We start from the raw sequence: 26,206 nt of genomic DNA, 5'->3' as shown, positions 1-26,206 counted from the left end.
TCCTCCTCCCCCGCCGCCGCCGCCTCCTCCTCCTCCCCCGCCGCCGCCGCCGCCTCCTCCTCCTCCTCCCCCGCCGCCGCCGCCGCCTCCTCCTCCCCCGCCGCCGCCGCCGCCTCCGCCTCCCCCGCCGCCGCCGCCTGGACCAGGTAAAGAACTACACTCCTTACCTGTAAAGGACGATGCGGTACAATACATACAATGCGCAACCGAGAATGCTAGCGAGCACGGCATGTAATGTTATCAAATGCACGGGCAATATGTTCACGTATCTGTGCTTCTCGATCACTTGCAGCTCAATGTTTGTGCTTGAACCACAACGAGCCGGAGAAGCATTTCGTGCTCTACAACAGCAATGGCAACCGCATCGGGCAGGCCCAGGTGTTTGTTCAGAACGACCCCACCTTCGCCTCGTTGCCACGCCTGGTTATTGGAACCAAGCTTGAGGAAGGTGAGGAGGTTATCTTTCCTGGCAAGTGAGCAAGCAGCGCCTTCGCTCGCTTGCCCTCTTGCTTTCTTGCCGCCCCGCCTCTGCACCTTACCGTGTAAGCTCTTGCTCGCTCTTCGCTTGCTCTCCAGCCACGTCAGCCACATCAGCCTGCTCGCACACGCCGCCACGTCCGCTAACGGCACCACACCGCATCGTCCCGCCCCCCCCCCCCCGCCCGCCACCTACCCACCCACCCATCTATCCATCCATTCCCGGCCCTCCTTGCCAAAACAGGCCTCTTCTTCAAGAGGGGCTCGGGCGTGACCAAGTCCGGCGTGGCCTACCAGCTGCCTAACCAGGCCACCACCCTAGAGCACCTAGACGGCCCCGCCCCCGACGGCCAGAGGCTGGGCGAGTGGCTGCAGTACGAGGAAAGCGACTGCGCCGTCAGCGGCATGGCCAGCGGCGTGGAGTTCCTCATCACGCCAGACATCGTGCAGTGCCCCTACGACAACGGCTTCAGGCAGCACATGCGCGTCACGGAGACGCTGCACATCTCGGAGCAGGTGCGGGCAAGGGCGGGCAAGGGCGGGTAAGGGCGGGCTAGGGCGGGCTAGGGCGGGCTAGGGCGGGCAAGGGCGGGCTAGGGCGGGCTAGGGCGGGCACGGGCGGGCACGGGCGGGCAAGGTCGGGCACGGGCGGGCAAGGGCGGGCAGGTGCGGGTAAGGGCGGGCAAGGGCGGGTAAGGGCGGGCAAGGGCGGGCAAGGGCGGGCAAGGGCGGGCAAGGGCGGGCAAGGGCGGGCTAGGGCGGGCAAGGGCGGGCAAGGGCGGGCTAGGGCGGCCGTGCGGGCAAGGGCGGGCGTGCGGGCGGCCGTGCGTGTCGGTGCAGTGTGCGTCGTGCGCGTTGGAAGGTAGGCCGACGATAGATGTGGGGTTTGTCAGTAGGGTGGAGCGCGAGCTGCTGTGTGTGTGAGGCGTGTATGTTGCATTCCAACCCAGCCAACCAACCAACCGCAACCCCAACTTACCCCCCAACTAACACCCCACCTCCACCTCCCCCGACCCAACCCCCCTTGCCTTCATTCCCCACCCACTCAGGTGTGCGCGCCCATCAGCCTCAAGGACAACGTGTACAACCGCCCCGCCGAGCCGCCGGTGGAGGTGGAGCTGCTGTTCAGCCTGGAGTGCTGCCAGTGCGAGAACAGCCTGCCGCCGGCGCCGCCCGCGCCGCCGCCGTCGCCGCCTGTGCCGCCGCAGCCGCCCTCGCCGCCGCCCACGCCCCCGTCCCCGCCGCGCCCGCCCAAGCCGCCGCACCCGCCGCGGCGGCCGCCGCGGCCATCCGGTGGTCACGACGGCTATGGTGACGAGCACCAGAGCCGGCGGCGTTAAGTGTGTGCGTGTGTAAACTCGGCAGGCATGCATATCCCTGCGCTGCTTGTTCGATCGTTGGTTGCTTTGAGAAAAATTGAGTAAATTGAGAACCATGAAGTGACATGGCTGTTTTAGCTCGGTAATGCTTTTGCCGTACAAGGAAGTAACTTTATTATTAGCACTGGCCGTTGATTCGAGGGTGGGCTCCGTCCTGTTGGCTGGGTGCCACACTACGAAGAATCGATAGGTGTGCCTGTGATTTCTTGATGGCTGCAAGTGCCAGATGCTGTTTGCCAGGGCACAAGTAGAGAAACGTTACTTCTTTCGTGTGTTTGTGTGCATGGGTGTGTGCGCGTGTGTGTGCGTGTGTGTGCGTGTTTCCTTTCTTTGCTCATGGGCTCGCAACCTCAAACCTAGACATGTATGAGCACCTTAAGGGCCTTGCTTTCTTATCACTCTAGCAGCGTGTGTACCGGTAGCAGAATGCCATTATCCCCAGAAGAAAAATTGCTTGATATCAACCAATTCGTCGCGCAAACGCACACCTGCCTGTCTGTCCACAGACCAGGGCCACCACATCCTCTTTGCACGCTCCGTTGATTTGTGTAAATTGTGTCAAGGCAGTGGGCTTTTGCCAATAAGATGCTCGCTTGCCGGCTGGTAGTCCTTTGCTTAATACCCAAGGTAGCTAGGCTAGCGGTGTGTTGGCTTTTGTCAAACAGAATGCGAAGCAGTACGCAGCAGCAGTAGATGCATCTTGCTCGCCTCTCCTTAGTATCCTATGAACTTTCGTAAACCTTTAAACGTTCACCTGTGCGCGGGTGCGCGCTCAAGGCCCTGAATGGCAAATTAGCTGTGAGCTTTCGTGGGTGTGCGCCTGCATGATGAAATGACTGATGAGATCTGTGCCCGCTGAGTGCGTGGGATGAGGCCCAGCAGCCGACCTATTGAAGCTCAGCAGTCGTGCACTGGTCCTCTCAGAGGGTGATGTTGTGGCTCACATGGACCTCGTGTCCTGTTTTGATGGGAATGCGCCTTCCTATTACATCTCTTCAGAGTTGTTGCGTGTCTGTGTCTTTAATAATGTGTGTCTGTTGAGATTGCAGTAATACGGTACGGTACTGCAGCACATGCTGCATCCAGGGGTGCTGCTGCCTTCAGGGCACGCACACAAGGGCAGATTGGACATTAATACGCTTTTGTAAAGTTGGGCCAAACCTCCAACCCGCCTTGTCTTCCGTGGTAACACCGTACGTACGGCATGTGTTGTTCAGGGGTACAGAACCGGCGGCTGAACCGCAGCCCCGCTAGCTGTGCCAGCCGGACCAGGCCTGGCTTGCTTGCGTAGGTTATCCTCTCCGCACGATCCGCGGTACGGTTGTCACGCCCCAGCCATGTTTTGCTCTAGGGCTGCCACCGGGGGCTGAATGACACGGAACCCTCAAAGAATCCTCAAAGAATGTCGCCATGGATTGGGCTCGACGCTTCCCTGGCTGCACTTACTCAGTTGCGTGCCCCGGCCACAACCTGGTGTGCAGGGTTGCTCGTGTGCCAATGGTCCCACCTCGTGCCCAGCCTCGTGTTCACAACACAATATGCGCTCACAGCCAGCCCCAGCTACACACTGCCACCCCGCTAGACCACGCCTGACTGCGAGTCCCCACAAAGGGCGAGCCATCGCGCTGCGGAGCTAGGAGGTTAGGAGGCCGCTGCGGGCCACGAGTGAGTTGCAAGGCTGCATCTGGCTGCATTAGGATGCGGATTACAAGCAATTGAAGGGACAGCCCGACAAGCGGGGGCACGCCGTACCCACGCCGCGAAGGGCCATCTGCGACCCAGACAAACAACACCCCCCCCCTGCATAAGGATGCGGATGTTACAGAGGGGACAGTCCCAGCACCCGAAGACGCCGAGCCATCACATGCTAAGGCATGAGTGGAGGCTATCGCCGCACCGAGAGATTGGGATTGTCATTTGGGGCCGCGGCGGTTTGTCACGGCAGTTTGCAACGCTACACGGCAGTAAGGGGTCAATAAGTACGCATTCCAATTGCCGAACAACAAGTTTTAGTTGTTGACAACAACTAAAACTGTGAGCGAGAGCAACTTTGCAGAGAATAGACAACTAGGGAGCAGCTTATGAATGTGACATTATAGCTTTGCAAGTTGATTTGTTGTGTGGGCACTGGGCAGTGGGAACCCTCGCTCAGAATCCGCGATTGGATTCCGCGATCCAGGCAAGGCCCTCAGGCCAACAGCCAGGCCGTCGGTCCGCACGCACCATGCCCACTTTGACCTGCTCGGCTGCTGTGTATTTTGTCTTGTCTTGTTAGGCACATCGTCACAGGGCCGAGCGGCATCGTCCTGGTCGCCGGGAAGCGCGCAAGCAAGCACACTTCTCGGCGAGCTGGCATAAATAGACCACAACCTGTGCACAACCGTATGTATACATTAATATAAATGTAACTGGCCTGTGAGAGTGCAGCGCGCGTCCACGCACTCGGCTTGGCCCGCAACATGTCACGACACCGTGCAGCCGCGATTGGCCCGCAGGGCCAGTCATGGCATATGTTCCGGACCCTATCAATGCATTGCCATTATATGTTGCTATTGTGGCAGCGGTAATTGCCAAAGAACGTTGCGAAGTGTGCGAAGCGGCCAGCGTCAAGAGCAAATTCAGTGCCAAAACTGCGCGCCTTACAAGGCTACTCCGTTTGTGCCTTTATAATACGAGAAGCTGTCTCTAACTTTCTTGATTCGTGCATGCAAACCAACTTGTTGGCTTGCTGAACGTCCGGGCAACTTCTCTCCACGCTGGTGACCAGCGCTCCTTCACGACCAAAACAGTGACTGTTCATATAGCATTGTGCTGGATTCCAGCTGAAGGGCCGTCGCTGACATTGTCGAGACGCCCCTTGCACGCCCGACCATCACTGCTGCACGCCGCTGCTGGCAAGGTAAGACCGCGCCTGCGTGGTTACCACGGTTCCATGACATCAGCAAAACACAACACCATAATGTCGCTGCTGCGTGGTTGCGTGGATTCCAAAGACGGACCGCGTCCGAGTCGATGATGCGTCGCCGACGCCGCCCGCGCTGCCTGCAACTCACATGCTGGCGAACTCTCACCCGTTAACCACCACATGTGACGTGCTGCTGTCATCTGCAACCAGTTGCAAAAGAAGCGCGTGTGCAGGGCCGCCGACGCCGACTGCCGTGTACACGCGTACAGTCTTTCTGCCAACCGCTGCCTACCAGCCACGAAACGTGCACTACGGCCTGCTCATCGTGCTTCTTGTGCAACCCCCCTCCCGCCCCCCCACTGCCACCCTCCCTCCCCACCACACAGACACTGACAACACTGACGCCACAAACAACCATGGCTCCACAACGGCGCAGCTGCGCGCCATGCCGGTTAGCGGCCGCCGCCCAGCCCCGCGTGCTCCTGGCTGCGGTGCTGCTCCTCTCCGCCGCCGCCTTGGCACCCGCCGCCGCCGCCGCCGACGCCTCCCGACGCCTGCTGGTCAAGCCGCACCACAACCTCCTCACCACCGCCTCTGAATCCTCCTCCTCCGATGCCACCACCTCCTCCGATGCCGCTGACCTTTTCGAGGCGCGTGAGCAGGCAGGCCACATCGCGCAGCCCCGTGCGCGCTCCGCCGACACCTCCACCTCCTTCCCGCCCGTGCACGTGCCGGTTCGCCCTGACTACCTGCCTGCGCTGCCGCGAGTGCGCCTGGGGCCGGGCGAGAGCGCCAGCATCATTATGGAGGCGGTGGACCTGCAGGTGAGGGGGGGGGGCGTGGGAGAGAGAGAGAGCGAGCGGGATGGAGGGCCGCGTGCATGCGCGCATGCAGCCGAGGACGATTGAGGGCGTCTTGGGTTCGGCTCACGAGTCATGTGTACGGTACGGTTCTGTGAGGATGCCGCCTTGTGGGGCGTTGCCCGCGCCGCTCCCCTCCATCCCCCATCTACGGCGGCACGCCACTGACCTGCCTGCCACCTCGCCTGCCCGTCTTCCCCCCACCCCCACGGCCCCACCTCTCGCTCCGCGCAGTTCTCCGTGCGCGGTCCCCACAAAGCCGCCCACACCGACGGCCGCGCCGGCAGCAGCAACGGCCTGCTCTCGCTGTCCTTCACCGCCGCGCGCTACGCCGTCGCCGGCACCAACGCGCCCGCCGACTCGCTGCGCACCGCCCCCGCGATCATTCTGGACGCCGTATGCGACAGCTTCAGCCTCAAACTCACAAACAAGTGAGCGGGCTGTGCGAGGAGGAATTCGATGCACCAGGCTGGATGGCTAGCTACTCACACAAGCAACGCACACACGACTGAAACTGGCGGACTGCCATGCATGTTGCGCATTGCTTGAACCCACGGCCGTTCCCACACGCCACACCTTCACAGCCCTACTGGCCATCCCCCTACTCAACCTCAATCGCGCCCCAACCTCGCTATTATTGCAGCCTGCCGTTCCAGGGCGTGAGCACGTGCCCCAACGCCCCCGGCGACAACGGCTCTCTGTTCTTCACCAACGGCCCCCACGACTTCGAGTGGACCAACCTGCACACCCACGGCCTCAAGGTAGGTACCCTCCGGGATGGGCAGCAGGCGAGGACAAGGGCTGCGCGCGGGTTGGCGCGGCTCCATGATTGACGACCGCCGCGGCTCCTTCCTCAATGATTGACAACCGCCGCGGCTCCGCCCAGCAGGGTGCAAGCCGGCGCTAGCAGCTAGCTGCAGCAGGGAAGGAAAGCATGCTAGAGCCGGCCACAGCACACGCTCCCTCCATCTGATGACGCGTCCACAACTTCCCTCCACCTCCCTCCACCTCCCTCCACCTCCCTCCACCTCCCTCCACCTCCCACCACCTCCCTCCACTTACCTCCATCCATGTCATATACGTGGCGCGCAGGTGGACCCCGGCGCTGTGCTGTTTGACAACACCTGCGAGCCCAACCCCGACTCCGAGGAGGATGCCGATGAGGAGGCGGACTTCGATGAGGACCAGGAGGATGACGCTGATGAGGAGGACTCGGGCGAGTCGGTCACGGCAAAGCAGAAGGCCCCGGCCGAGGTCACACGGGCCGACTACTACTGCAACCCCAAGATGTCCACGGACCAGATGTGCGAGGTGGGTGCTGGTGGGTGGGTGCAGATGGGTGGGTGCAGATGGGTGGGTGCAGATGGGTGGATGGGTGGGTGCAGATGGGTGGGTGGGCGCGCAGGGGGCGGGGGGGGGGGGCTTGGTGGGGGCTGTGGTTGGAACGCGTGGGCGAGCGGGCTGCGTGAAGGCTGTATGTGGTGATTGGGGTCAGCGATGTGCCAAGGTCAGGTCAGGTCCAGGGGGCAGGGGCAACATGGTGGAGTGCGCGAGGGATGCGTGGGGGTCGGCGGGCGGCACGTCATGGGTGGGAAGGCGGCTGGGAGGGCAGGTGGGAGGGCGGGTGGGAGGGCGGCTGCGAGGGCAGGTGGGAAGGCGGGTGGCAAGGCGGGTGGGAAGGCGGGTGAGAGGGCGGCAAACGCAGAGGGCGGGACGTCTGCAGGGTCCGACTCATGGCGGGCTGCCAGCGCGTGTCCCTGTCCCCACCCCCTACTCCGCTCATCCCCTGCCCCCACTCTCCTGTCCCTGTTGCTGTCACTGCTACTGCTGTCAGGTGATGGGTGACAACGTGTTCGTGAACGACAAGCCGCACCGCATGGCCGTGGCGCCCGGGGCCTCGCTGAGGTACACCTACCCGCTGGGGCCCTCGCCGCCAGGAGTAGGCTGGTGCGTACCGCGTGTGTCGTGTGTGCCGCGTGTGCCGTGCTTCGTGTGTCGGGGTCGTGTGTCGTGGTTCGTGTCGGGCTGGCCACTGCTGCACTATCGCGGGTGGTGATGGTGGTGGTGGTTTGGGGATGGGGGTGGGGGTGGTGTTAGGTAGAGGGGCATTCCCTTGATGTCGAACGCGTGCGTATCTGCGCGGATGCTGGATGGGAAGCCTGTGGCGTTCAGCTGGAATCCTAAACACGCCGGTAGTCGAGAGGGCATCAAACACGTTCCGTTTGGCAGCCACCCGCCTAACGTGTCACCCCGAGTCCTGCCTGCCCATGCGCCTCCACCGGCCCGCCCCACCGGCCCGCCCCACCTGCCCGCCTCCACCTGCCCGCCCCACCGGCCCGCCTCACCGCCCTTCCTACCGCACACCCGCATGCAGGTACCACCCGCACCAGCACGGCTCCGTGGGCACCCAGACGCCCACCGCCTCCGGCCCCCTCATCATCCCCGAGTCCTGGCTGCCCAACGGCCTGTCGGACCTGTACGAACCGGCGGGCGGCTGCGAGATCGCCGAGTTCCACCGCCTCATGCAGGTGGGGGCGGGCGGGAGTGGGAGTGGGAGTGGGAGCATGCGTGCGTGTGCGTGCATGAGTGTATTAAAGAGCACAAGGAAAACATTGCGCAAAGACAGTCTATGCGATGCAGTGCACGAGTGTGTGTGTGTGTGTGTGTGTGCATGGTATTAGGCACACGGTCTCCCCGCCTCGCCCATGGCCTCACGCAACCGTAACACCACTCACTGAATGAAGCCGCCGCACACACACACACGCGCACACACAGATCCTCAAGTCGCAGCCGCTGGAGAGCAGCACCATCCTGCGCATCGACGCGGTGTGGTTCCGCCTCGACCCCAAGGGTGACCCCGAGGAGGACTCCTTCCCGTGAGTGCCGTGATGATGATGCGGGGCTGCCGGAGGGGGGGGGGGCGGGTTGCTGCTTGGGGGGCGGGGTGGGGTGCTGCGGGGCGCCTCTGGGGGTGGAGGGTCTGGGCGCTGCTGAGTGGTTTGTTTGGGAGTGGGAGAGTGGCGGAGCAAAGCAAGTACGGTGAGACACAATGAGGCAGCAGGAGCGAAAGGCTCCACCACAACAACAATAACCGCAACAGCTGCCGGCATCCTGCTGATATGACCCCTGCACCACACGTACGTCACCCCCACGCTCTGCAGTATGCTGGGCACGGGGCTGGACGGGCGACCCGACACCGCCAGTCCGCTGCTGTACGAGGCGGACGGCTCCCCCCGCTTCGACAACAGCGCCGGCCGCGACTGGGGCATGGTCAACGGGGCCTTCCAGCCCACCATTGACATCACGGAGAAGACGTGAGTGGCTAGTGCGGCGATCGAGCAGGCGGCGCGTGTATGTGTATGTGTGTGTGTGTGTGTGTGTGTGTGTGTGTGTTGAAAAGAAAACAACAAAACGAAGCCCGCCCAGACGGCGCGACGGAGTTACTTACGGATACCTACCGATACCGAGCGTCTTGTAGCCGCGTCGACCCCGGTAGTCATACTTACCCGCAAAAAGCCTGGAACCCCCTGTGTGTGACTAGAGGTCCGCCGAAGTGTGCTGGTTTGCGTGCGCATGCTTGATTAGCTGTAGCTGCAAAGCTCATGGATCACGACCGGACATGTGTATGCCTGCTTCATGACTTTCAATAATATATGCACGGCGTTGCACCCTGACGACAGTTACTTTCGCTGGCAGCTGCTGAACACCATGACTATGAAGTGGCTGGACCTCACCATCCAGCAGGTGCGGCGTTTGGGGGGGGGGGGGAAGGCGAGGGGGGCGGATGCATGGGGACTGCTGCAGGGGGGGAGGGGTTGTAAATACCAGCCCAAACGAAACCAAACCAAGGGGGTGCTACACATGTATGGGAAACGGCTTGTGGTCGGGTCGGCCCGGTCCTACCTAGCTAGCTAGGCGCCCGTGTGAACATACAGAGGAGGAAAACCCCGTCGCCCCCTCCCGCCTTGCCTCCCGCCGCCCCTCCTCCCGCCTCGGTGGTGCAGGTGCACCAGGACGGCTCGCTCAGCCACGCCGACTGCGAGTGAGTGTGCGCTGATGATACAACACCTGATGCACGCATGTGTTGACCTACCTCCTACTGCGCTCCCTAGTTGATTGGCTGGTATCACATAGACGGCCAGTTGTCTGTGTACCTGGTCTGGCCTCCATCATCCGGTACGACCGTGCTCAAACCCATCAACCCCACCCCATCCCAACCCCAAACCTGACCCCATCCCACCCCAAACCCACCGACCCCACCCCATCCCAACCCCACCCACCCAAACACCTCCACAGTTTCTGGCTGCTGGGTCGCGACGCGCTGCCGCTGCCGCACATCCCGCGCCGCCTGCAGTCCAAGCCCCGCGGCGCCGCCGCCGCCGTCAGCGACGTCATCATGTCGCCCGGCACCCGCATCGACGTGCTGGTCAAGTGCAACACCCCCGGCACCTACGTGCTGGCCTCCGGCGCCGGGCCCTTCCACACCAACTACACTTGTGAGTGCCGAGCACATGTGGAGGCTGCATGCATGCATGCGTGCACTCGCAACCTGCTGATCATGTCAAAACAGCTTGCAGCAAGTTGGTGCATGCATGCAGTCGGGCTGGGTTGCTGCTGCTGTCGAGGCGCACATGTCAATCAAGCCACGTCGTTAGGCACGCACGGGGTTCCTGCTGCTCCCCGCACTGCGAATTGCCGCCGCTGGCGGCCCCCGCGCCCATCCGCCCGCACACGCACGGCACGCCTGCATGTTGACACGCCGCCCGCCACCCCGCCACCCCGCCGCCCCGCCACCCCGCCGCCCCGCCGCCCGCAGCTTGCCAGGCCACTCACTGCGAGATCTTTGGCGAGGTGCCGCCCCCGGCCGCCAACGTGCCGCGCTCCGCCAACAACATCTTCGAACGGCGGGAGCTGAGCGCGGCCGTCCTGGCCGTTGTGGAGGTGGGTTTTGTAGTGCCTTATCCTCACAGTGGGTGCGGACGCGGATGCGGGTGTGGGTGCGTGTGTGTGTGTGTGTGTGTGTGTGTGTGTGTGTGTGTGTGTGTGTGTGGATGCGGGTGCATGCGGGTACGGGTGCGCGTGCGGGTGCGGATGCGGTTGCGGGTGCGGCTGCGAGTGTGAGTGGGGTTGTGGATGGGAGCTGTGTGGCCGCGGTCGCAACGGGAGGGAAGCATCAGCGGTGGTGCATGTGCGTGTCTACCTGTCTAAGAAGGCGCCCGAGCTGAAGGAGTAGGCTGCGGGCTACGTACGTGCCCCGCATCCGTTGGGGCCAATGCCGTACCGGCGGTGTGTGCGTGCGTGCACCGGCATGCACCCGGTCCTGAGGCACATTGCAGCTCATGCCAATCGCTGCTGCATCGCACCACCACCACCACCACCACCACCACCGCCACCACCACCACCACCACCACCACCGGCAACAGCTCACACACAGACGGCGACCCACGTCCACTCCACAGGTGTCGCCGCGTGAGGTGGGCGCGCCGGTGCACGCCGACCTGCCAGACAACCTGGCGCGCACCAAGTGAGTAGATAGCCAGCTAGCTCGCCGCCGTCTGCTAGCTGCTGGTGGCGCAGTTGGTCAGTCAGCTAGCAGGGTAGCCGCGGGCATGGTGGGGCGTGGAGCGAGCGTGTGCGGCTCTAGGTATTCGCTCCGAGGCCGCTTGGAACCAGCTAGCAACAGGCAAGCTTTGGCTGCTGTTGTTGTCGTTTCATCTCCCGCCGTCGCGCTTCACGCGCATGCCGTGTCATATACCTGCCTAACCCCGCGCCCGCCCGCTGCTGCATCGGCTACTGCCAAACGCGCGCCTCCAGGCTGGAGCGGTTCGCCTACCTGAACCACACCGCCTTTGACTCCAAGAAGACTGTGGAGCAGTGCTTCAGTTTCATGAACGCCGCATACGGTGTGTAAGGGAGTGCGGGAGGGAAAGCGAGGGAGGGAGGGAAGGGAGAAAAGGGAGGGGAGGGAGGGAGAAAAGGAGGATGTGGGGGAGGGAGGGGAGGGAGGGAGCTGCTGCTGCCGACGGGCGCATGTGCGCGCTGGGAGCTATCGGGAGGGAAAGCTAGCGCGGGCCTCTGGCACGCACGCACAGCTTCATCGCGGCCAGGGCACAGGGTATGTACACACTGCCACAGCGGACTTAACACATACCCCACCATAACCACCACCAACACCACCACCATCACCATCATCCCCACCCCTCACATCATGACGGCATGCAGGCGGGATGTGCGCGGTCAACAATGCGCTGCTGCCCGGCACCCAGGCCTTTGTGGAGATGGGCACACAGCAGGTGCGTGCGTGCGTGGCAGCCTGCATGGGTGGCAGCCTGCGTGCGCGTGGCCGCCTGCATGGGTAGCAGTGAGGGTCGCAGCGTGGGTGGCAGTGTGGGTGGCAGTGTGGGTGGCAGTGTGGGTGGCAGTGTGGGTAGCAGTGTGGGTGGCAGTGTGGGTAGCAGTGTGGGTGGCAGTGTGGGTGGCAGTGTGGGTGGCAGTCGTGCGTGTCGTACCGCCCTCCCTACCTACCTAACCACACGGAGAACTCCTCTGCCGATGGATGGATGGAGACCGTGCATGCTGCCGGTGTCGCTTGCATGTATGCTGCTAACGCACGTGCACACAACCGGACACGCAGGTGTGGAAGCTCCGTGACATCACCTTTCATCCCTTCCACATGCACGAGTCGCCCGTGCGCCTGCTGTCGCTGCCCTCCTGCGCTACCAGCGTCACCAACATGTGGCAGGTGCGTGGGAGCGTGTGTGCGTGGGAGCGTGTATGGGGGGGGCGGGGGCGGGAGGGCACGTTGCACCATTAGCGTCACCAAGACAACGGCGGCCCCGCGGCGGGGCGGGGAGTCGGTAGCGTAGCCATGGATGGACTGCAACCTACCGGCCCGCCCGCCCAGCATCTACTTTGCTTGATGGGCTCCCTTAAGCACCCATACTCTCCCCCGTCTCCTCCCCCGCCTCCCCCCCACAGGTGGGCGACTGGGTGGACGTGGTGATGCTGCCGGTGTGCCAGAACGGCTGCGAGTGGCCCGACCTGGGCAGCGGCGGCGGCGAGTGTGACAGCCCCGTCAGCGTGTGCGACGAGGTCACGGTAAGCGGCTCGGAAGCTGGGGCAGATTTGGGGATGGATGGGAGGACCTCTGGCATTTGCCTTGCTGTCTTACTAGGACGCGCTCATGCGATGCACCATGCTCAAGTGCATTCCTATCTGTCTAACCCATCGCGCCGCCTGCCCGTCCAAAGCCCCCTCCGAACCTGGCACGACCACGTGCCCGGTTCGGCACCCGTGCATCCGCCCACGCACGCCCAGCCTCCAAACTTGCGACCGCTCCCCCACCCCACACACAATCACACACAACCGCACACACACACACACACACACACACACACACACACACACACACACATGTCACACAGTTTCCATTTGCGCTTATGTTTTCTTGTGATCTTCTTTTCTTGTGCTCTCCAACACGCACACAGGTCCAGTGGGTGGCCGATCACTACTACAACCCCAGCGCTTCCGCTGGCACACACCACCAGGCCGACGACCTGTGTGCCGCCATCGGCCGGCCGCTGCCGCCCGCGCCCGCCGCCAGCGAGTGCCGCCAGCGCCTGTCCATGTTCCACTGCCACATCCTGTCTCACGAGGACGAGGGCTGCGTCGCCGTGCTGAAGTGGTTCTGCCCCGGTGACAAGGACATCCCCAGCCCCACCCCGCTCGCCACCTGCCCCGCAACCACCACCTACACCTGCGACATGGAGATGCGTCGCCGCCAGCAGCGCCGCCGCCTGAGCGGCCCGGGCGGCGCCGCCGCTTTCGCCGCCAGCCAGCAGTAAATCGAGTGCCATGCAGCAGCTCAGCTCATCAGCTCACGATTGATAGAAACGCCCTACCTGGCAAGTAGGAGGGGTATGAACGTACATACGTACGTACGTGAGTGCAGCACGCCGATAGATAGGGATGGACAGCAGTGCAGAGGAGCGAGCGAGCGAGCTGGCGCAGTGGTTTGGAGGTAGAGCTCGCCGCTCGCTCGTGCACGGGTGCGTGTGGCGCAACGCGGCGTCTGCACGGCCTCTCACGCGCCGTGTCTAGCAGCAGGCTAGGCAGCGTCACACATTGCTGCTGGTTGGGCCAGTGCGGGCGGCAGGGGTTTGATGATGGAATCTGACACCAGGTGGCCAAGCAAGGCCAGTTTTTCTCAGGAAGATGGAGTTGTGTGTGGAGGAAGGATTGGCGGATGCGCTGTGGCTTTTTGCTTGATATTACGTACGTGCGTAAATTTGTTGATCGTTTGGAATGGGGCGGGGGGGGGCGGAGCAAACGCCACCGGCAGTACGTGGCCGCGTGCATGGGCTGCTCGTGTTAGCATGTGCCGCCGTTGAGCCACATCGACCGCTCGCCCTGGCATAGATGTGCACAGCTTGCAAGTAAGCGCTACTAAGCTATAAGCCTACTACTGCTGCTGCCTAGCGGCTGGCGGAAGGGGTTTGCTTGTGCGTGCGGCACAGAGAGCGAGCGGAGGGTGCATCCATCCGCCGACTCCGCCGTCGCCGTACGTGCTGCCAGCATGCCCCCCGGAGTCCGCTGTTGTTAGCAGCCTACTACAACACCTACTAACTAGCTTTTTGGCAGTCATGTCCAGGGTAACCCTAGTCCTGTGGGCTTACTGAGCCAGGCTGTTTGCGGTGGGTTCGGGACACGATCTGATTATTCACGCCGCCGAACACGCTGCTGGTGCCACCGCGTTTGCGTGCATGGTGTGTATGTGTGTGCGGTCCGGCAAAGACCGGATGCAAACGCAAGTCGGCACTGAGGGGTCGCGCGGCGTGGCCCCGCGGGGCGTAGCGATGTGAAGTGGAGCGAGTGGTGCCGACTGCTGTTGTTGTGTCGCGGTGTGGTGTCAGTCAGTGTGGCAGCCTAGTTGCCTAGATAGGGCGGGGGCACACGCTCAGAGCAGCTGAAAGGGTTCTCGCATGCCGATGCATGTGGTTTCCTGCCAGGTGTGGTTGCAGTGCCAGGCAGAGGTGAGAGGGTTCTGCCACCTCTGCCTTCGGCTAGCTGTTTTCGCATAACGAACGGGTTGGGTGTGTGCGTGGCGCGGTGGAGAGAGTTGCGGGGCAGTGCACGCAAAGCACTTACCAATTGTTCACTGCAAATGAGGCACTCACGTTCTCCATTCAATTATTGTGGGCCCCACCTCGCGCATGCCTTGATGGGCCGCCCCAAGACACCTAGCCGTTTGTGTTTTGTCTTGGTAGCATATGTGGTGTGGGATGAACGAACCGCATTCCTGCACCTCGCTTGATTGTGACCTTGTTGGTGCGGGGGGCGTGCGCACGTACGCACATGGAGAGTGTGGTGAGATACCGTAGTGGAAGCAGGAGGTGTTCCGGGCGGGTGCACGCCGCTTCCGGTGGTTCTTTCACTCGCCATTGCATGGACAGGCTCAGGAAACACCTGTGTATGATGTGTCGGTCTACGTGAGTCCATTCTGCGTAAGCCGCCCTAGCTGTGCCTGTGTCGTATACTGTTGAGTGGGAAATGTCCGTGCGCGGGCAGGGAGCACTGCTGTCAGAGAGAGGAGTATGCGCGAGGTGTGTACGTGTAAGCGCGCCACCTGCCCGGCCCGCGGTGGTCAGCCCCGGTAGATGGCATGCTGCAACGGCTCTCGGGCCGCCAGGAATCAACACGGCCGGGCCACACGGTGGCCGGGCGTCCGGCCACCCCGCACGCCTAGCACGCCGAAGGGCCCGCAGACGGGCCCAGCGCCCGCGCGGCCACTGCACAAATGTCCAGGCCTGCTTGGTCCATTCATATGTCCTCGCAGGTGTGCTAGGAGCACCACGGCCGAGCACTGGGCGTTTACATGGTGCGTGGGTGGGCATGCCGACATGTTTGCCGGGTCGGCATTTCGTTAGGATTCGGGCTACCCCCACTTTAAGGTCGCTTGTTTGCGGTCCCTTGGGCCCACCTATATGCTAATGGGCAAATGGAGGAACCGACGCCAGGAAAGTGGCGACTTTTGGCCACACCCTCAGCGGCTCGCGACCGGGCCGGCCGCGCGAGAATTGCAAAAACAACTCCTGAAGCACGACCTAATGCAACTCGCCCAGTGATTCATATGGATTACTGGTATATCGGCATATTTAATTATTCGCAGCGTTCACCAGCACCACCACAAACGTGTGCCAGGTCGGGCCGTACCACGGTGCTCGGGCCGTGCCCTGCCTGCACTTCCTGGGCCCGCCACGCCCCCCTGATGCATGCCCGCCCTGCCCCTAGCTCTCCAGGCGCCTTTGGATACATGAATGCCAGTCGGCAGCATCACGCCGCGGCAAAGCAGGTCGCACGCGGACGCCCCTTAGGTGCCGCCCAGCCTGGGGGTACTAGGGATGCGTGCAAGGCACCACACTGCGTTCGGAGCTGGCAGGGGCTGCCGCGGCTGACCCCGCCTGCCTCCATGGCGTGTATTCCCGACATGGTGCATGTGGGTGGCGGCTCAGGCGGCGGTGGGCAGCCTAGAGAGCCGCCGACAGGCGCACCAATGCGCTCGGCTCACCGCCCATGCACTGCGGCCCAGGGCGCGCGCACACACAGCGCATCCTCAGTCGGGGCCCGGGCGTGGGACTGGCTGAAGGGTGCTGCCCCCGCTTCAAAGCACAACTTAGGTGAAGCAGATCACGCGGGGATGCACAAGGGGGCGGGGCGGACAGGACGTGTGCGCAAGCATGCAGCTTCCGAGTTGCTTGTGGGGGGGCTCGATGGCGTATGTAAGGCTCCGGCGGTGGGGTATGGGCCGCTTCCGTGCCTTGCGGGCCCAAGCACGCCACCTGCCCGGCCCGCGGTGGTCAGCCCCGGTAGATGGCATGCTGCAACGGCTCTCGGGCCGCCAGGAATCAACACGGCCGGGCCACACGGTGGCCGGGCGTCCGGCCACCCCGCACGCCGAAGGGCCCGCAGACGGGCCCAGCGCCCGCGCGGCCGCCGCACAAATGCCCAGGCCTGCTTGGTCCATACATATGTCCTCGCAGGTGTGCTAGGAGCACCCTGGCCGGCCACGGGGCGTTTACATGGTGCGTGGGTGGGCATGCCGACATGTTTGCCGGGTCGGCATTTCGTTAGGATTCGGGCTACCCCCACTTTAAGGTCGCTTGTTTGCGGTCCCTTGGGCCCATCTATATGCTAATGGGCAAATGGAGGAACCGACGCCAGGAAAGTGACGACTTCTGGTCACACCCTCAGCGGCTCGCGACCGGGCCGGCCGCGCGAGAATTACAAAAACAACTCCTGAAGCACGACCCAATGCAGCTTGCCTAGTGACTCCTATGGCTTACTGGTATATCGGCATATTTAATTACTCGCAGCGTTCACCAGCACCACCACAAACGTGTGCCAGGTCGGGCCGTACCACGGTGCCCGGGCCGTGCCCTGCCTGCACTTCCTGGGCCCGCCACGCCCCTCTGACGCATGCCCGCCCTGCCCCCAGCTCTCCAGGCGCCTTTGGATACATGAATGCCAGTCGGCAGCATCACGCCTCGGCAAAGCAGGTCGCACGCGGACGCCCCTCAGGTGCCGCCCAGCCTAGGGGTACTAGGGATGCGTGCAAGGCACCACACTGCGTCTGGACCTGGCAGGGGCTGCCACGGCTGACCCCGCCTGCCTCCATGGCGTGTATTTCCGACATGGTGCATGTGGGTGGCGGCTCAGGCGGCGGTGGGCAGACTACAGCCGCCGACATGCACGCCAATGCTCGGCTCACCGCCCATGCAGCGCGGCGCAGGGCGCACACGCAGCGCATCCTCAGTCAGGGCCCCGAGCGTGGGACTGGCTGAAAGGGTGCTGCCCCCGCTTCAGATCACACCTCAAGCCGGGCAGGTCACGTGGGGATGCGCAAGGGGGCGGGGCGGACAAGGCGTGTGCAAAGGCATGCAGCTTCCGAGTTGCTTGTGGGGGGGCTCGATGGCGTATGTAAGGCTCCGGCGGTGGGGTATGGGCCGCTTCCGTGCCTTGCGGGCCCAAGCGCGCCACCTGCCCGGCCCACAGTGGTCAGCCCCGGTCGATGGCACGATGCAACGGCTCTCGGGCCGCCAGGAATCAACACGGCCGGGCCACACGGTGGCCGGGCGTCCGGCCACCCCGCACGCCTAGCACGCCGAAGGGCCCGCAGACGGGCCCAGCGCCCGCGCGGCCGCTGCACAAATGTCCAGGCCTGCTTGGTCCATACATATGTCCTCGCAGGTGTGCTAGGAGCACCCTGGTCGGCCACGGGGCGCGTACATGGTGCGTGGGTGGGCATGCCGACATGTTTGCCGGGTCGGCATTTCGTTAGGATTCGGGCTACCCCCACTTCAAGGTCGCTTGTTTGCGGTCCCTTGGGCCCACCTATATGCTGACGGGCAAATGGAGGAACCGACGCCAGGAAAGTGGCGACTTCTGGCCACACTCTCGGCGGCTCGCGACCGGGCCGGCCGCGCGAGAATTGCAAAAACAGCTCCTGAAGCACGACCTAATGCCGCTTGCCCAGTGATTCCTATGGATTACTGGTATATCGGCATATTTAATTACTCGCAGCGTTCACCAGCACGACCACAAACGTGTGCCAGGTCGGGCCGTACCACGGTGCTCGGGCCGTGCCCTGCCTGCACTTCCTGGGCCCGCCACGCCCCTCTGATGCATGCCCCCCCTGCCCCCAGCGCTCCAGGCGCCCTTGCATACATGAATGCCAGTCGGCAGCATCACGCCTCGGCAAAGCAGGTCGCAAGCGGCCGCCCCCTAGGTGCCGTCCAGCCTAGGGGTACTAGGGATGCGTGCAAGGCACCACACTGCGTCTGGACCTGGCAGGGGCTGCCACGGCTGACCCCGCCTGCCTCCATGGCGTGTATTTCCGACATGGTGCATGTGGGTGGCGGCTCAGGCGGCGGTGGGCAGCCTACAGCCGCCGACATGCACGCCAATGCTCGGCTCACCGCCCATGCAGCGCGGCGCAGGGCGCACACGCAGCGCATCCTCAGTCAGGGCCCCGAGCGTGGGACTGGCTGAAAGGGTGCTGCCCCCGCTTCAGATCATACTATCATACTTCACGCCAGGCTGATCTCGGCGGGATGCACAAGGGGGCGGGGCGGACAGGGCGTGTGCAAAGGCATGCAGGTTTCGAGTTGGGGGGCTCGAAGGCGTAAGGCTCCGGCGGTGGGGCACGGTTCGGGCCGCTTCCGTGCCTTGCGGGCCCAAGCGCGCCACCTGCCCGGCCCACAGTGGTCAGCCCCGGTCGATGGCACGATGCAACGGCTCTCGGGCCGCCAGGAATCAACACGGCCGGGCCACACGGTGGCCGGGCGTCCGGCCGCCCCGCACGCCTAGCACGCCGAAGGGCCCGCAGACGGGCCCAGCGCCCGCGCGGCCGCTGCACAAATGCCCAGGCCTGCTTGGTTCATACATATGTCCTCGCAGGTGTGCTAGGAGCACCCTGGCCGAGCACGGGGCGTGAATATGGCGCGTGGATGGGCATGCCGACATGTTTGCCGGGTCGGCATTTCGTTAGGATTCGGGCTACCCCCACTTCAAGGTCGCTTATTTGCGGTCCCTTGGGCCCATCTATATGCTAATGGGCAAATGGAGGAACCGACGCCAGGAAAGTGGCGACTTTTGGCCACACTCTCAGCGGCTCGCGACCGGGCCAGCCGCGCGAGAATTGCATAAACAACTCCTGAAGCACGACCCAATGCCGCTTGCCCAGTGATTCCTATGGATTACTGGTATATCGGCATATTTAATTACTCGCAGCGTTCACCAGCACCACCACAAACGTGTGCCAGGTCGGGCCGTACCACGGTGCCCGGGCCTTGCCCTGCCTGCACTTCCTGGGCCCGCCACGCCCCTCTGACGCATGCCCGCCCTGCCCCCAGCCCTCCAGGCGCCCTTGCATACATGAATGCCAGCAGGCAGCATCATGCCTCGGCAAAGCAGGTCGCAAGCGGCCGCCCCCTAGGTGCCGCCCAGCCTAGGGGTACTAGGGATGCGTGCAAGGCACCACACTGTGTCCGGAGCTGGCAGGGGCTGCCGCGGCTGACCGCGCCTGCCTCCATGGCGTGTATTCCCGACATGGTGAGTGTGGGTGGCGGCTCAGGCGGCGGTGGGCAGCCTACAGCCGCCGACATGCGCACCAATGCGCTCGGCTCACCGCCCATGCACCGCGGCCCAGGGCGCACACGCAGTGCATCGTCAGTCAGGGCTCAGGCGTGGGACTGGCTGAAGGGTGCTGCCCCCGCTTCAGATCGCACCTCAAGCCGGGCAGGTCACGTGGGGATGCGCAAGGGGGCGGGGCGGACAAGGCGTGTGCAAAGGCATGCAGCTTCCGGGTTGCTTGTGGGGGGGCTCGATGGCGTATGTAAGGCTCCGGCGGTGGGGTATGGGCCGCTTCCGTGCCTTGCGGGCCTCAGCGCGCCACCTGCCCGGACCGCAATGTGGTCAGCCCCGGTCGATGGCATGCTGCAACGGCTCTCGGGCCGCCAGGAATCAACACGGCCGGGCCACACGGTGGCCGGGCGTCCGGCCACCCCGCACGCCGAAGGGCCCGCAGACGGGCCCAGCGCCGGCGCGGCCGCTGCACAAATGTCCAGGCCTGCTTGGTCCATACATATGTCCTCGCAGGTGTGCTAGGAGCACCCTGGTCGGCCACGAGGCAAAACGGAAACAGCGGTTGTGGGACGGTTAGCCCGCTCATTTAGTTCGCTGATGCCGTTGAACATCCTGATCGTGCCTTCAGTAAGTATGGGCTTCCTAAGCTTGTTGCTAAGCGGCACTCCTAGTTCTACGACTTCAGCTGCGACGTATTTTGCTCTCAATTAGGTGCGCATTTTGCAGCAAAGGTACAAAGGTAGTAGCAGAATGTATCCATGGCGAATTGACGAGACATAGTTTCTCGACCTGGGTTCGGATCCAGCCTGATTCCAACATGCCGCGCCCAGCGCTTATCAACTCTCTGAGTCGCACCACTAGCTCACTAAATATCAAGAACAAGACAGCAGCGCTTTGAAGTACTTGAAACAACTTCCTTGCGCTCGCTGACCCAACGGGTGCCAGCACTTCTATGCGGTTGCCTTTCCAGGTTGCCTAGGCACCAAGCCGTCGGGACTGAATCACAGCCACCAGCCATCAAGCTCGTCATTCTTAGGGCCCGCGCTGGCGCGACGAGCAACGACTACGCACATGGACACCGAGCCATCAACGTCGCAGCTCCTGGTGGAAGCTGAGCCAGGACGGGGAACGTCGACAGGCATCCACTATGCACATGAATAACCACAATCTGAAGCCTGCGTTCGAATCCTGCCCAAGAAGAAGGTCTATCGCACCTGACCACGCGCGTATGCGCTCGCCAAGGGCCCAGTCCCACGCTCCCTAATCACAGGTCGATGGACTGGTAAACGACGATACTCCGAACGCCGTGAGTTCTTTCTTGTCGGCGTGCCCCCAACCAGCATCGGGATGGCTTCAAGATGCCGGCGGTTTGGGCCCCGCGTGTAGTTTGGACATCGAGACAGCCGACGTGGCAGTTGACGAGGGCAGTGATTCCAATTCTGTGCGAGCTTCATGCGTTTTGTGGCTATCTGGGGTTTCTGCCAACCGTTCTACTAGGATGGTCCCGAGTGCTGAACTCCCCCTCCAATAATGACTTCGTTCCCCTGCAGGCCCCGTAAACGCCCACGACCCAGCCGCCGCAGATGCATCAGACTGTGACAGACGCCAAGCTTGCAGTACCAAATGCCCGGGCGACTGCCCAACCGGACAAAGTCCTGCAGCCACACAAGTTGAGCTCCGGTTTCCAAATTGCAAGGTTGCTTTCGGCGTCGAGGCGCAGTCCAGCCCCCTCGCCGCATGGTCCGCGCTGTTTTGAAACGGCGCGCTTCCAAGAACCACACCTTCAGCCACGATGCTGTGTGCGGGCTGCGCGACAATCGGCTGCGGCTTGGAAACCCTGCCACCCATCCGTGGAACCTTCAGCCCGGCAAGCGCGTGGGAAGACGTATCGCACTTGCGGCTTGACGACGCCAGCTGCCTCCTTCTCCTCCCTCTGTACCACCCCCTCACCCTCCGCCACACTCTCCCTCCGCCGCCTTCTCCCACTTCCCCTCCTCCTGCCTCTCCGCCTCCGCCACCTCCCCTTCCGCCATCACCTCGCCCTCCGCCTCCCCCACCCCCCACCCCCAGCTGCCGCCTGCCCTCGTCTTCCTCCTCCTCTGCCTCCCGCCCTACTGCGACCCCTTCCCTTCCGCCTCCGTCTCCTCCCCTTCCGACTTCGCCACCCCCTCCACCACTCCCTCCAATTCCACCCGCCTCGCCCCCGCTGACTCCTCCTCCCCCTTCCCCTCCCGCCCTCCGCCTCCTCCCCCTCGCGCTCCCCCTCCGCACCCTCCTCGCCCTGCCCCCCCTGCAACTCCGCCCCCACCACCTCCCCCTCCGCCACCGCCTCCTACTTCTGCACGCAACCCCTCCTCCTACACCGCTGCGCCTGCCCTCGCCGCCCTCATTCCGGACCCAAGCGGCCTGATGCGGCCAGCATGTCTCGGTAGCTGCCCGCACTGCCAAGTAGCTGCTCGGTAGCTGCCCGGTAGCTGCCGGAACCTGCGGCCCCAGCACTACAACCCCTGACTGTCAGCACCACAGCCTTCCCCTCCGCTTCCTCTGATGTCATCCACAGCCCCTTCCTCCTAGCCGCCGTTTCCCCCGGCTCCTCCTCCCATGCCACCAACTGCCCAAACCGATGCCTCGCCGCCTTCATGACCCCCTCCACCATCCCATCCCTCCGCCCCACCTCCTCCCACTCCGCCTCCTCTCCACCTCCTCTGCCTCCTCCTCTCCTCCGCCTCCGCCCCCTTCCCCTCAGCCTCCTACGCCTCCTCAGCTTGAACCACCGTCTTCCCCTCCGCTTTCTCCTTCACCCTCTCTGCCACCTTCTCCTGCCCTGCGCCCACCTTCGCACCCTGCGCCTCCTGCTCCTCCTCGACCTCCGCCAACCCTTCCCCTCCTCCGCTGCCACCACCGCTGCTTCCTCGACCTCGACAGACTCCTCTCCGCCTCCAGCGCCTCCCCCGCCTCCTCCCTCCCTCCTCCCCTCCGCCCCCTCCTCATCCTCCACCCCTCCCGCTCCGCCCCCTCTCCCCTTCCGCCTCCCCTTGGCATTTCCGCCACCTTCTCCCCCTCCCCCTCCCCCCTCCCCATCCGCCGCCGCTTCCTCTCCCCTCCTTCTTCTCTCCAACACCCATCCACCTCCGCCGCCCCTTCATCTCCACTGCCTCCACCTCCGTCCCCGACCTCGTCTCCGTCCCCCACTGCGGCCTCCAATCACGTTCCCACCGCCTCCTCCGCATCTTTCGGCTACATCGCCTTACCCTTCTCCTCGCCACCTCTACACCTGCCACCTCTCCGTCTGCCACCAGATACCAGTTCCAGCCTCATCCTCAACCGCCGCCGTGTCTCCTGCCGTACCTGCTTACATATATTGCGGCGTCCTGTCTCCTCTCTTCTCCTCCCCTCCTGGCCCTTCCTCTCCTCCTCCTGCCACATCAATGGCACATCGTCCTCTGCCACCACCTACTCTTTCTATTCCCGCCGAAACCTCCTCAGCCTCCTCAGCCTCCTTCCGCGCCGCCTCCTCCTCCCCCGCCGCCGCCGCCTCCTCCTCCTCCCCCGCCGCCTCCTCCTCCTCCTCCTCCCCCGCCACCACCGCCGGTGCCTCCTCCCGCGCCGCCTCCTCTGCCTCCTCCTCCTCCCTCGCAGCTGCCCGCGCCGCCGCCTCCTCCCCCGCCGCTGCCGCCTCGTTCTCCTTCTCCTACCCCGCTGTCGCCGCGCCCTGCTCCTTCCCCGCCGCCGCCGCCTCCTCCTCCTCCTCCCCGCCGCCGCCGCCTCCTCCTCCTCGCCCGCCGCCGCCGCCTCCTCCTCCTCCCCCGCCGCCGCCGCCTCCTCCTTCTCCCCCGCCGCCGCCTCCTCCTCCTCCTCCCCCGCCGCCGCCACCTCCTCCTGTTCCTCTTCCTCCCTCTCTGCTTCCTTCTCTACCTCGCCATCTCCTCCACCCCCTCTGTGGCCCCCTCCGCCTCTACCGCGTCTTCCCCATCGCCTTTCCCCCACTCCTCGCCCTCCGTCTTTTCCCCCTCGTCTCTCCCCCCTCCGCCTCCGCTCCCCCTCCACCGCCTCTCCCTCCTCTGCCTCCTCCTACCACTCCGCATGCTTATTAAATCTCCTCCTCCTTTGCGCCCTCCTCCCACTTCTCTGCCTCCTCCTCCCACTCCTCTGCCTCCTCCTCCCACTCCTCTGCCTCCTCCTCCCACTCCTCTGCCTCCTCCACCCACCCCATTGCCCCCTCCTCCCCCTCTTCCGCCTCCTCCCTCTGTTCCTCAGCCTCCTCCTCCCGCTCCTCTGCCTCCTCTTTCCACTCCTCTGCCTCTACGTGCCACTCCTCTGTCTCCTCATTCCTCTGCCTCCTTCCCCCCTCCCTCTGCCTCCACCTCCTCCCCCTCTGCCTCCTTCTCCCCCTCTGCCTCCTCGTACTCCTCTGCCTCCTCCTCCCCCTTCGTCTCGTCCTCCTCCCACTCCTCTACCTCCTTCTCCCACCCTGCCGCCTCCTCCTCCCACTCCTCTGCCGCCTCCTCCCACTCCTCGGCCTCCTTCTCCCACTGCCGCCTCCTCCTCCCACTTCTCTGCCTCCTCCCCCTTCGTCTCGTCCTCCTCCCACTCCTCTACCTCCCACCCTGCCGCCGCCTCCTCCCACTCCTCTGCCTCCTTCTCCCACACTGCCGCCTCCTCGACCCACTCCTCTGCCTCCTCCTCCCCCTTCGTCTCTTCCTCCTCCCACTCCGCGGCCTCCTTCTCCCACCCTGCCTCCTTCTCTTTCCCCTTCATCTCATCCTCCTCCCACTTCTCTACCTCCTATCTCCTTCTCCCACCCTGCCTTCTCCTCCTCCCACTCCTCTACCTCCCACCCTGCCGCCGCCGCCTCCCACTCTGCCTCCTTCTCCCAACCTGCCGCCGCCTCCGTCTCTGGCTCCCCTTCAGCCCCCCTCCTCCTCCAGCATCCCCTCCCCCTCCGCCCCCTCCTTTCCCTTTGCCTCCTCCTACACTCGTGCCTCCTCCTCCACCTCGCCACATTCTCCTCCCCGTCCGTCTCCGCCTCCCCCTGCGAGTCCTGCTCCTCCCACACCGCCTCCCCTTCTGCCCCCGTCCCGCTTCACCGTCTGCCCCCCCTCCGCCTCCCCCTCCCCCTCCGCCTCCTCCTCCACTTCCTCCTCCTCGCCTACCACTGCCCCTACCTCCTCCCCCCGTGAGTGCAGGGCTGGCTGTCTGGGGCAGGACTGCCGTATGGTGCATGAGCTTGCTTGGGGCTGTGATGCTCTGCATACGGTATGGATAATGCAAACACCCAATGCTAAGCCGCCTGTCTGTCATGTGCAATATGCATGTCGTTGGCACCGTCGACATCGCTACTGGTGCTCCTGATACCGTGGACACCAACTCCCAACGGTAAGATTGCAGTCCTTTGCTATCTGCCATTACATGTACTCAAAATCCGTGCGCTTTCGAGTAGCCTCGCTTATCTCACTCCCGACGCCGCGTTTGCCCCTGTAACAGCCGGAGTGCCGGTGCGGGCCTACCCCACGACGTCCAAGCTGTTGGCGGGAGCCCCACATTGCGCGGTGCCGCCCGAGCCAGGCCGGGCCGCGGGTAGCAAGCTGGGCAGCGGTAAGCAGGCCAAGAGGCTTGGCGTGCCGGGGTCTTGGTGTGGCTTGGCGTGTGCGCGGAGTCGTGTTGAAGCCCCCGTGAACTGCATGCCACGTAGGCCCACCTGGCATGGGGCCCTGCCCACACCCGCACCACCCCTGTAGTGCCTTGGCTTGAGCCCAGTAGCGCTACACCACACGCAGCTCGAGCGGCAGCCCCGCCTGCCTACCGGCTTCCTCCCTGCCCCCCCCCCCCCACACACAAACTGCCCTGCCCCACAGTCCTGCAAGATGTGGACCCCGCCTGTCGCTGAGGTCACACAGGACTTTCTGCCGACAACTTACCGTATGAATGTCACGTCAACCAGCCCAGTGCTCGTATCTTCCTTCTTTTCAACAGAAGCTTGCCTTAAGATACGAGCACTGAACCAGCCCCGGCGAAGGCGGCTCCATGGGGCCCGAGGGTCCTGCGGGAGCGACTGCGCCCCAGAGCTGTCAGCCGCCGGTGTGGGAGAGTCTGGGGAGTGAATGGTTATGGGAGCAGATGTGCGCTGGGGCTGGAGGCATTGTGGAGGCTTGTGCGCATCGTACAAACACAATAAGATGTGCCGGAACGAGGTAGTAGAAAATGTATGCGAGGATTGCGGGCGGCGAGGTTCAGGGGCTTGTATTGATGGGGAACTGGTAGTCGCTCAGGGAGGTGGGGCACTGACCCGCCAGCATGACCGGTCCACTTTACTAGACCTGTAAAACATCGCCCTGTCTTCCACACGCCCCTATCACCAGATGCATCCAGCTGAAGAGAAGGCTGAGAAGCCGGCCTTTCACCTTGGCCACGTCTTCCCAAATGACCAGGCGACCAGTGGGGAG

The 26,206-nt window shown here is 63.9% G+C and overlaps 3 protein-coding genes across 3 annotated transcripts; all 3 read left to right on the top strand.

Annotated features, from left to right (window-relative positions):
* Positions 1 to 10: 10 nt before the first annotated feature.
* Positions 11 to 3,016, top strand: CHLRE_12g537300v5 (uncharacterized protein). Its single transcript, XM_043068674.1, has 4 exons — positions 11 to 214; positions 293 to 448; positions 722 to 993; positions 1,527 to 3,016. The coding sequence occupies exons 1-4, from the start codon at positions 199 to 201 to the stop codon at positions 1,815 to 1,817; spliced, it is 735 nt and encodes a 244-aa protein (XP_042918769.1). The 5' UTR covers positions 11 to 198; the 3' UTR covers positions 1,818 to 3,016.
* Positions 3,017 to 4,260: 1,244 nt separating this feature from the next.
* CHLRE_12g537250v5 (uncharacterized protein) lies at positions 4,261 to 15,249 on the top strand. Its single transcript, XM_043068673.1, has 19 exons — positions 4,261 to 4,755; positions 5,148 to 5,585; positions 5,856 to 6,052; positions 6,265 to 6,382; positions 6,714 to 6,932; positions 7,456 to 7,568; positions 7,996 to 8,149; positions 8,397 to 8,497; positions 8,783 to 8,935; positions 9,302 to 9,365; positions 9,626 to 9,663; positions 9,918 to 10,117; positions 10,438 to 10,562; positions 11,081 to 11,145; positions 11,436 to 11,524; positions 11,844 to 11,914; positions 12,256 to 12,363; positions 12,600 to 12,719; positions 13,109 to 15,249. Exons 2-19 carry the CDS (start codon positions 5,178 to 5,180, stop codon positions 13,463 to 13,465), a joined length of 2,700 nt encoding a protein of 899 aa, XP_042918768.1. The 5' UTR covers positions 4,261 to 4,755; positions 5,148 to 5,177; the 3' UTR covers positions 13,466 to 15,249.
* A 5,131-nt stretch (positions 15,250 to 20,380) lies between these two features.
* On the top strand, positions 20,381 to 26,098 carry CHLRE_12g537226v5 (uncharacterized protein). The gene is made up of 7 exons (XM_043068672.1): positions 20,381 to 21,069; positions 21,314 to 22,003; positions 22,260 to 23,644; positions 24,021 to 24,281; positions 24,950 to 25,139; positions 25,248 to 25,358; positions 25,619 to 26,098. The coding sequence occupies exons 2-5, from the start codon at positions 21,556 to 21,558 to the stop codon at positions 24,986 to 24,988; spliced, it is 2,133 nt and encodes a 710-aa protein (XP_042918767.1). The 5' UTR covers positions 20,381 to 21,069; positions 21,314 to 21,555; the 3' UTR covers positions 24,989 to 25,139; positions 25,248 to 25,358; positions 25,619 to 26,098.
* Positions 26,099 to 26,206: the final 108 nt, after the last annotated feature.

The sequence above is a fragment of the Chlamydomonas reinhardtii genome, chromosome 12 (genome assembly GCF_000002595.2).
Source record: "Chlamydomonas reinhardtii strain CC-503 cw92 mt+ chromosome 12, whole genome shotgun sequence".
NCBI lineage: Eukaryota > Viridiplantae > Chlorophyta > Chlorophyceae > Chlamydomonadales > Chlamydomonadaceae > Chlamydomonas > Chlamydomonas reinhardtii.
This window is presented reverse-complemented; position numbering and strand designations above follow the sequence as displayed.